Source organism: Quercus robur, chromosome 4 (assembly GCF_932294415.1).
Source record: "Quercus robur chromosome 4, dhQueRobu3.1, whole genome shotgun sequence".
In the NCBI taxonomy this organism is placed as follows: domain Eukaryota; kingdom Viridiplantae; phylum Streptophyta; class Magnoliopsida; order Fagales; family Fagaceae; genus Quercus; species Quercus robur.
This window is the reverse complement of record NC_065537.1, coordinates 48,007,651-48,018,724: the sequence shown is the minus strand read 5'-3', so window position 1 is coordinate 48,018,724 and position 11,074 is coordinate 48,007,651. Positions and strand designations below refer to the sequence as shown.

The 11,074-nt window shown below is 32.2% G+C and overlaps 1 protein-coding gene across 1 annotated transcript; it reads right to left on the bottom strand.

Annotated features, from left to right (window-relative positions):
- Window positions 1-712: 712 nt before the first annotated feature.
- On the bottom strand, window positions 713-5,775 carry LOC126722534 (F-box/kelch-repeat protein At3g23880-like). Its single transcript, XM_050425686.1, has 2 exons — window positions 4,310-5,775; window positions 713-1,266 (listed from the first exon to the last, which is right to left on the bottom strand). Exon 1 carries the CDS (start codon window positions 5,562-5,564, stop codon window positions 4,350-4,352), a length of 1,215 nt encoding a protein of 404 aa, XP_050281643.1. The 5' UTR covers window positions 5,565-5,775; the 3' UTR covers window positions 713-1,266; window positions 4,310-4,349.
- Window positions 5,776-11,074: the final 5,299 nt, after the last annotated feature.

Here is an 11,074-nt window from a genome sequence, read left to right as displayed (position 1 = left end):
ATATACTTCTTGAATTTTTCTTTCATATTTTTAAAAATTTTAATGTACACTGTTCTTGTACAATGGGGAGGAATATGAAAATTTCTTTGAGAATTTTTTTTTTAAATTTTAATTCAATATACATCCTTTATCAATAGAATTAATTAATATTTTAGATATTTTTTCGATGTAGAAGAATTTCTATAATTTAAAAGTACAAAAAAAATTAATTAGATTGAAAGTAAAATTCTTACAAATGAAAAAAGTTTTAAAAGAAAAATACTCAAACTTATGATGCAGGTCGTTTTTTTTTTTTTTTTAAATCAAGCAATGAGATAACTGCATGCACTACATATTGTACAAACTATCAGATGTTTATACCTAATAGAGCTACTGATCGTCCTCTATGATATAAATAACTGTCATTGATTAAAGACAGTTTTTAGAGTAGTGTTAGTGATTTTTATTTTTTATTTAAGTAAAATTTCATTAGAAAAATGGCTAAAGAGGAGTCACCCGTGTACACAATAAGTGTATAACAATACACCAACAATCACACGCTCAAAAGTACATTGACAAAGCAAATCAGGCAAAGCAGTAAAAGAAAACGACCTTAAAATATTGTCCGAGCATTCCTCTCTCGCACCAAAGACCCCACATGAGGCAATGGGAGACCATGATCCAAATTTGCATTACAACACCTACTGAACTTGCCTTTTTAACTAGCCAAATGTTCAACAACACCTATTGGCATAACCCAATGCACTCCAAACAATGAAAAAACCACGGTCCAAATATACAGCAATATTAAGGATTGTTAGAGTTGTCAAACTCAGTTATACTTCTGTCACGTATTTTTACAACAGATTATTGGAAGACACTTCATTTAAAATTACTGGAAGAAACTTCATTTTACTTACATTTGCCATATGAACAGGAAAGGTTGGCAAGTTCAAAAGAGTGCTAAGAGTAACATTGCCTCTGAATACAACTTAATACATAGGCAACAAAATTCACCTTACCAGAATACCAGCTATCTCCCCCAACCTCCCCCACTGAAACCATCTCATTCTTTACCCAAATTAACTTAAATCTAGACATAGCCTCAAAGCAAATCACAAGTGAAGATAATGAAGCAGATCAAGATTTTCTCCCACAAAAGAAGACATGGTTATCTGTATAATATGTATATATATGAACGGAAAACCACCATAACCCTCATACTGTCAATCGCCAACTGCCCCCCTCTCCCTCTTTCTTCCTTTTTGTACTTCACTGCCAATTTTTCTATCAAAACACAAGGGAGAAAAAGAATCAAGTATTGAAACCATACATTTCAAGAACCAAAAAACAAATAGGTTCATGATCTTAAGCCCAGTCCGGGATTCAACTGGAGGTCGAACTGTGGTGAAGTCATATTTAATTTAATAATTAATCAAAATATAAATATATAGATTAAGTTTATAAAAATAGAAAAATTGACAGAAAATAAACAGAATTGGAATCTACTTCATTTGATAGAGTAGAGCCAATTTCCATTTCCATTTTATTCCATAAGATTAAAACAACACCAATTTTTAAATAAACAGCACATCATTCCAAATTTTCTAACACTAAAGCAAGATCATGACACAAATTCAGCAAAACAGTGTAGTGCACACGAATCCAATAAAAACATAAAATTCAACAATTATACTTTATGGTGTATGGAATAATCAAAGAAGGTAACAGAACATTCACAGAAATTTAGCAACAACAGAGCATTCAGCATTCAAAGATTCAATTCCATGTGGGTCCATGAGTTGTGCATTTACCTATCAAGAAATAAAACATAATACTTATGAAAAAAATAAATAAATAAATAAAAAACAAACAACAGAAGAAGAAGAAGAATCACCTTACTTTACAACAACTAAGCAACCAAAGATGCCGGTATGACTACCAAATAAAAGAGCAAAGAATCTAATTCTGCTATTGCAAGTCAAAATCCATTTCCTCCATTTTTCTCAATGGTAAATTTGTCCAGCATGTGAATTAACAATTCCCAATTTATACGGTAAAGAAAATTGATGGAAAAAAATTCCCAATTTATATGGTCATGCATCTTCAAAAGCAAAATGAAGGCAAGTCAGAAGGACCTTTTTTGGTATGTAATAACAATTGAAATAAAAAGCACTAAGAAAGGTAAGCAACCCCAGTACATTGTAAATACAAAAGTAACACACAGAAAAGAACTAGCTCCTAAGATTCAGGAGTAATACCCAAAGAAAAAACACTGAAACAATAGAAAATCCAGTAAACTGGTAAAGGGCATTTATCAGCATCCATCCACACATACAAATATCTTAGAAGAAGAAACTTCAACGTGAAAGTAGATAATTTGTGATCCTCAAAAGTCCAAGCATTTCCTCCCTCAAAAATTCAGTGCAACGCATAAAGGTTCCAATGTGGGCTAATAAAATTCATACTATCTGTTAATATATATGAAACCTTTAGGCTTGCTTTTTGCAAGCCTTGGGTTGCCTCCATCACTACGATATTAGTAAGAGAGCAGCTTAGTTCAGCCATCAACATAAAATTACTTAAATCAAATATACAAAATATGCAATTTTGTTTTTATGAGATAAAAGGAGACTACAAACTTGCAAAAAGATATGCAATTCATACTTTAGTTAAATATCCAAATTACTTTGAAGTTGGTGTACTAATAAGTATGGTAAAAGTAATCCAATGAATAAAATTGTTATTTTGCAAATTACCAACCTAAAGTTTATAACTTATAGCATTTAATTAGCAAAGTTGCTATACTATTAGTGAAGTGTAACTGATAATTCATGAAAAATATGTAATGGTCCAAATAAAAATTAGCATTTGCTCAAATAAACTCTTCTCCAACTATAGTCAAATTAATGGCAGAAGGATGTCCACCTTTCTAGTGTATTAATTATTGTGTCTGATGAAACCTTCTTTAAGAGTATAGAGCACAATTATATCATGAAATGGTGTTCTACAGGGCCATAGCTCCTCTCTTTCTGTTGACAAGCAGGGGCTACATTTCTGAATCTCTTATCCTACTTTCAAGTGGGCTACCATTCTGTTCTTCTAGGTTCAAGGGGATAACTTGCTTTGGCACCCTCTCTAGTCACCTTTCCTTTGTCCATTCTGTTTAAATCTCCTTTTCACTTTTCTCATGCTTTAAGAGGAGAAATTTCTTATCAATTATCCAGCTTTTTGCTACAAGTTTGACAGATTTTCAAAATGCTTTATTGCTCACAGGCAGGACCCTAAGATCAAGAAAACTACAGAATATAGGAACTTTTGCAGGTTTACTGAGTTTTTTAATAAGTATTAATTTTGCAAGTTTACTGACAAAAGGATGAAAAAGTACAAGCAGAGACCAACTGGTCACTATGAACGAGAACAAGAGCTAAAAATGCATTATAGTTGATATAATACAGTGAATAAGCACCACTCATGAATTCAGAGGTCTCTGAGCCAATGACCCAAGGTAAGGACGTGTAAATGGTTATGCAAGCAGTAGTAACTAGCAATAACATCAACAACCATAAGCAGATCAACAGTCTTTTTAAAACATCTTTGTTTAAAATTCCTTATTACTATAAACCATAGCATCTTTGTTTAGGACAAAGAACGCAATAGTACTCACAAAAACACATCATACAAGCACCTAAACATGTTGATCCACATCCGCTGACAATAAATATATGATTGAACCCAGCTAAAAATGAGATAATAGAATTCCTTATCTAGATACATCTCTTAGAGGCCAGAGACAGGATGATATGGCAAGATCACATACCTTGGAACCTACTCTTTGTCATATAGATTAGCTTATGGTAGTCAAAACTAAGGTTAAATGTATTATAGAAACCAAGAAATACCATGCAGCTTGAACCAAGGAAGTAAGAACATGAGCTTGGAATGGTAAAGTCTCACTAGACTAGCACTTGGCTACTCACCTACTCCTTTTCAACATTCAGTTTTAGAGCTTCTTTATTCTTTTCTGTTTTTCTAGTTATTTCTTCTTTTAAATTGAAGTCAGGAGAGCTCAAATCTAGCTCTTTGTAACACTGCTAACCAGAGAGACACACAAACAAAGAAGTATTACGTTGGCTAAGTATTGTTTTTTGTTAACACTGACCAAATTCGGTATGTGCACAAAAGCCATCCACTAACAAAAATCAAATACTAATATATAACAGAAAGAAAAGGATGATGTAGACCTGGGATAAAAATCAAGATTTTTGCAAGACTATCGTGCCTACTACAAAAGGAAAAAGGAATAACAAAGGTTTCAATTCATCCATACCACTAATGACTTCACTTCTGATATACCCTCTGCCATCTGCTTAGTCAGCTACCGTGTTTGCTCCATCAAGTAAAACAAGACTCTCCATGAAAGTAGCTACATATGAATGCTGTTGGATATCAGGATCCTTCTTCTCATGTAGAGTTTCAGTGTCAACTAATACAAACTTAAAATCCGGCTCCTCTACTTGATCATTGATGTAGCAAACCAGAAGTGAACCATTCTCAGTAAAGGCACTGCAATGAGATACTCTTTCAAATGGTACAACACGAAGTTTATTCCAAGACGCGACCACACCATACTCCTTCATAACCCATATGGAGTATTGGGTTCCAGGCTGTTCACTCCGCTCCCATGTAATGAAAGCTAGTTTCCCTTTGAAAGATGCAAGAAATGTCTGAAAGGTGTTCTCATCAATAGACCCATGAGGCAGTGCAAGCTTTCTGAATTTCTCACTATTGACATCAAATGCCATAATCGTTCTACTCTTGTGATTCTCTTCTCCTTCTGCGATACACGATATCCAATGCAAAGCTCCATTAACCAACGGGATTGGCAAAGGAAAATTTTTATCATAGAGGATAACAGTGGTTGTCAATGTAATTCCAACACGTCTCCATGAATCTGAACTTAATGTGTACACCTCAATCTCATGATAACTCACAGGTGCCCCGAAAGGAGTAGATGAAATCCTGACAACCTTGTAGTCATTATTCTCGGGATGATATGCAAATCCGAGTGTAACATTGTCTAACTGTCCTAACAAAGTATCAGGCAACTTCTTGAATTTTCTAATACTGGGGTTCCACAAATATATAACATTACCCGAGTTGGCGACACACAATAAGCCATTGCACGAACCTACTATTTGGTTAAAATTAACATCAAAGGGAATTCTAACATCAGAAATCTTATCAAACGTGCGGTCATAAGCGACAGTACAAACTGGTATGCTAGTGTTAGAAGAAGAAGAAGAAGAAGAAGAAGAAGGAGAACGATAAGAAGAAGTGTTTCTTACCGATGGCATGTGTATGACATAGCCATTATTATCATGTGAATCTTTGTAGTTGCTGAGGTGGGTGTCGATGAAATCGGAGGTTTTGATTGAGGAGTACCAGGATTTGCAAACCCGCCTGAATCTCATCACTGATTTCACCGGCAGCCTTGTCAGGATGTTGTTGATTACGAGGTCGTCTGGGAGATAGATATTCCTCTGTCGGAGAATCTGTGGTTGTGGACGCGGCTGCTCTCTCATTTTTTTTAATTTTTTATTTTATTGATTCAGATGCAGATGGATGGCGTTGAAGTTCGAAGATCAAATCCAGATCGGCCGAAAAGTTGACCTCACATACTCGTCTTCCCCATTGAACATAGCTTTCCCTTTGGTGCTGGGTTGCGTTTTTCCTTGTTGGGTTGCTTTGGTAATCAACAATTGTAGGGGCCACATTTGGTTTTTGTACACTTGTGTTTATTGTTAAGAGTAAATTAGCTTGTTGGTTAATTTTGTGTTAACTGTTAACTTAAAATCAACCGAAATGATTTTATTACATGTTGAAGGAATTTTAGTTGCTATCTATACTACTATTTAAAAGACTTCGTCTTTTTCTTCAAAAAAAAAAAAAAAAAAAGCTTCTTCTATTTGGACCAGATTTATTTGATTCCAAAATACCCTATACCTAGATAAAATTAGAGCACAGTCCAGTAAAATTACATTTCTAACTTCTAAATAACCTACTATAGAATAACTTCACATCCACTAAATCGCTACTAAAATTCAAATTTGCTACAATCACTTCTATTAAAATACGGCAAACAACTAACTTCTTCTGGGTTGTTTTTATTTTTATGTGTTTTGTTCATGTAAGAGAGAAGAGATTGTGAAATTGGATATGAGGGAATTAGAGAAACAGAGAGTATTTGTGAAAATAAATCAAATTTGATTAGGAATGGTGCAATGTGAAATGGGTAGACATCTTTTTTGTGAATCTGTTTTAGTAAATGTGGGAAAATGTTTTGGGTATTGATGATCAATGCATATGGACTATGTTTCAATGCTATTTTGTTTTTTCTTTTTACTAGTCTCAATTTTTAGGAATTTTTTTGTGGAAACAGTTAATGATGGCTGGTGAGTCTTCTGATTTTAATGTAAGTGGAATAGGTTGAAGGTAGTTTAGAATTTGGTAGACTAGATTTTGATATCCGGGTAGGACTAGGACAGAATCAATTTGGAGTGCACCATCTATAAGGCACTTAAAGGTGTGAAGTTTTCACATAAATTTTGGGTGTACTCTATGCTTTTACTTGGGCTTTGGAGAATTCAAGCCACACAAAAAAACAAAAACCTATAAAGTAGAGAAAAAGCCAAGAGGTAAAGACTTATTTCTAGAGAGTTCTCTTTTAGTTCAAGTTTGGTTATTATTGGTTCTAACTTTCAATTTTCATATTTGCTTTAATTATTATTGGTTTTAAGTTTCAATTCGTAGTTTCAATTTTTTTTTTTTTTTTTTAGTTTCAATTCATAGTTTCAATTGATTTTGGGATATTTCATATTTGTGTTTGTGTTTTTGCTTTGTGTTTTTTTATATAATCAAATTATGAAAAAGTCATTCTTTGGCTGCTTCCCAAAACATTCATAAGCTGCTTTCGGGATGTAGTTTTCTAGTTATAGTTCTTTTGGCTGTATTTCAAAAGTTATTTCTTTTTCTATTTCTCTCAAGCTAGGTGTTTACTATGCTAGGGCTCATACTTTCTATACATTTTTCTTTGTTTGATATTCAAAATATTCTATCTTTTCTCTAAAAAAAAAAAAAAAAGGGTCCTTATTCATTTATTTATATATGAGTTAGAGAATGAATTGGAAACATACACTTTGCACCAACGTGTTTACATTTATAAAGTTTGCTCTTTTTTAAAAAAAAAATTTAAATTAAAATACTTGGTTTATTCAAAGTAATAATAACCTTATATTTAACCATTACTCATCTTTCTACATTATTGTAAAGGAGAGATGGTTGACCATTATATACACCCATATTACTAATGTATTTGTAAAAAAAGAAAAAAAAGCCTCTGACTGGATCATTATAGGACTACATTATTGACTTTGTCATATGTATACTTTAACATAATAAATTTTTTTTATTAATGATAATTGTTCCATTTCTCTCAATCTCATGTCTTCCATATGAAATTATCCCTAACAACTGTTGTGCCTTTTTACTACAATTTCTTTTTCATTTTTTTTCAAGAAAATACATTTTAAAAAATTAAATGATATTATTGGTGATTAATAGTACCTTCTAATGTTGACGGCATTTCTTATAAATTTTTTTTTAACTTCATAAATCTCATTAAAAAAAAAAATGTGAGAGTTGAGACTATGACTGTGAGAGCCTTTCCTAATTAATTTATTTATTTTGGTTTTTAGGTATTTGATTTTTTTTTTTTTTTTGGTTATGGATATGTACTTAGTGGCTACAATATAGAACTAAGTGGCTATTTTTTAGGATTAAAAAAAAAAAAAACTCTAAGCAGTTAATAATTTACATCCATTATAAATTGAGATTACTACATTTTTCAATCACAAAAAATACCTAGGGATGTGATGAATGTTATGACTTATGCTTTTGTGGGTGAAATAATTTTTTCATCACCTCTATATATTTTTGTGATTGAAAAATGTAGTAATCTCAAATTATAATGGATGTAAATTATTAACTTTTATTGAAAAAATAGAAGAGCATTTGAGCACGCGCTCACAGGCTAGTATTGATAATAAATTCTTCACTTTGGATCATTTACTAAATTAGTTGAAATGGTTTGTGTTAGTGTCTACTCAACACTACTTACATTGAATGTTAGAGTATTTACATTAATTTGTCAAAATTTTTCTATCTATTTTAGTATAAAATCTTATTTTTTATATTTTACAAGATCATTTTTACAAAACACCCACATATTCTACCTTTTATTTTATTTAAATACACATATATATTCTTTTTTTAAAATATTTTATCTGAAGTCTCTCTCACACATTTTCCCATGTCTCCGTTCAGGTTTCTCTTCTCTCTCCTTTTAATCTTTTGCTTTCTACTCTCAGATTTGTTCCCTTTCACGTTCTCCTCTCAACCATCAGGTCTCTCTTCTCTCTCCTATCAACCTTCATCTTTCTTTATCCTCTTAGATCTCTCTTATCTTAGCGTTCTTTGTGGCAAACCTAAAGAAATCTATTTTTCTCTCTCTAGTTGTTGAAGCTCTAGGTTTGGGTTTGATTTTGATTTTGGGTTTGGGTTATTGGTTTTTAGCTAATGGTTGGTTTTGGGTTGATTTTCTATCAATTTTGGGTTTATCAAGTTTTATTTTCCATTGTATTTTGGGTTTGATTTTCTATTGTTATAACAGTTTTTGGTGGTGGTGGTGGTTGGATGATGGTTGTGGATGGGATTTGTGTTTGGATTTAGGTCATGTTGGGTTGTAAGTTATGTGAGATTGAGAGAACAAGAGGGAGAGAGAGTCTACTTTGAGGTGAGAGAAATTAATAAAATATCAAATACTAAGCTACAATTAGAGCATTTGCATCAAACAATGCAAAATAGAAAAATGTATCAATTTTACACATTTAATCCTAAGAATTATCCACACCAATCAAGCTAAAACTGTGTAAATTTATATTGACACTATTCACTTTACATTTAATTTTTTATTCTTTCTTTACATATCTCAATGATGAAAGAAGAAAGTGGATGGTGATTATGTGTGAAAAAAGAGAAACAATTAAAAAAATGAAAGAAAATGATATTTTAATTGTAATATAATATAAAATAGATAATTTGATGTGGGGTGTTTTGAAAAGTGAGTATATAAAATAATAAAAAAAAATAGGTTCTTATACTAAAAGAGACAAAATTTTTTGTACTAGCTAATGTGAATGTTCTAATCATGTATATTTACACGGTTACTATAGCAATTATGTAAATTTACACAATTTTAGCCCAACTAATGTGGGAGATTTTTGGGGTTAGTGTGGGTACAATGGAAATGGAGTCGCCACCTAGTTATATGGTCTAGAAACCATGAATATAGCATCCTTTCGAGGAAGGACCTTTGATCTTATTACCAGAGTTTGAGTTTTGAATTTAGGTACGTTCTTAGGAAGGTGTTAGGCACCCAAGATCACCCAACCCTAAGGTCGGCCTCCCATTATTGTGTCTTATACCTTAATCTCACTAAAAGCACCCTCAACACTTGCATCTATATTCACACACGCGCTAACATACATCTATGCATACAATAATGGTATCTTTCATCCCAAAACACACATACTTATCAAACTAAAACAAAAGAGAGCCAACTGCCAAGGCACAAAAGAAAACTCTAGCATTCATCTAACATATGAAAACCCTATCATACATCTACGACAAGGTAGCAAGCGTATCATCATAGCAAGGAAAACATATCACAAAACCCTAATCATACATCTAAGCGTGTTCTATCATATCATCAAGGTGAAACCCTAATACAATGCATCGACATTGCTAATACATGACAATACTTTACTTACCTCTCAACAGCACATCACCTATGACATCAATGCATGAACATGTGAATGAATGACATTAATACTAAGAAACCCTAATCTACACATTTGATAACAAACAAATATGTTAATAGGTATACAAACAGTTATGTGACTTGAAACATATGAAAAGGAGGCTACACAGAGTACACATGTGAAAGCAGAAACAAACAAACAAAAATTAGGGTTCTTGGGTAACAACATCACGCACGCTAGAACAAGTCTGCCTACGCATGAGTTCAGCCTGTGTGCGCAGGCTAGATCATGCGTACGTAGATCCTTATCTAGAAAACCCAATTTACACAGAAATAAAGCAAAAGCCAAACAAAACATAAAACGTGAAAACTAGCAACCTAACATGCTTAAAACATAAAGAAAATCTAAATCTAACCTAAACAAACATGCGTAAACATAAACTAAACAAGAGAAATAGATTAAAACAAAAATTAAAGGCAGAAAAGAGAAAGAAAAGTTTAAAAGAATGCCTTAAAGCAAAAACTCCTAGGCTTGATTTTTGACTATTCCTCCCAATCAAATCTATCACAATTCAATAAAATAATGATTAACAATCTTAAACACAAAGGATTGGGACCAGAAAAGATCTCAATCAAATAAAAATGACTTGAGGGTATTTTGTGAAAAACTCTATTTTGATTCACTATTTTCTAATGAATCTTAGGTTTTTCCTGTGAAATTTTTGTGTGTTTTGAAAATGTATAATGTAAGACTTTTTATAGTTGAGAAAATAAGGTTTGAAACGGCCCTCAGACGATGTGGGATTTGTTTCAAACCTTAGCCATTATTGCAAAATATTTGTCTTTCTTATGCTTCTAAAATCCTAGCTGCGACCCACGTACGCAAGCCGAGGGCCACTTTGGTCAATTTATTTCCATTTTTTTTTTTTGCTCATTTAAAAGGTTATGTTTTCCATTTTAACACTCCTCAAATCAATTTAATATCTGATTGGGCTCTAAATTGGCCTTGAGTCTTAGAGTTTGAGCATTATTGGAAAACGGGGGCTCGAGTCGTAAAAGGTACACACTTATAAATTAGATTCTTATATATATATATATATATAATTAAAATAAACACACGTTTATAAGTGTATATAAAAACTCCTAAAATTAAAAAAAAATTAAAATTTTAAAATTAAAATAAACGTCTTTGTAAAAATAAAAAATAAATAAAAA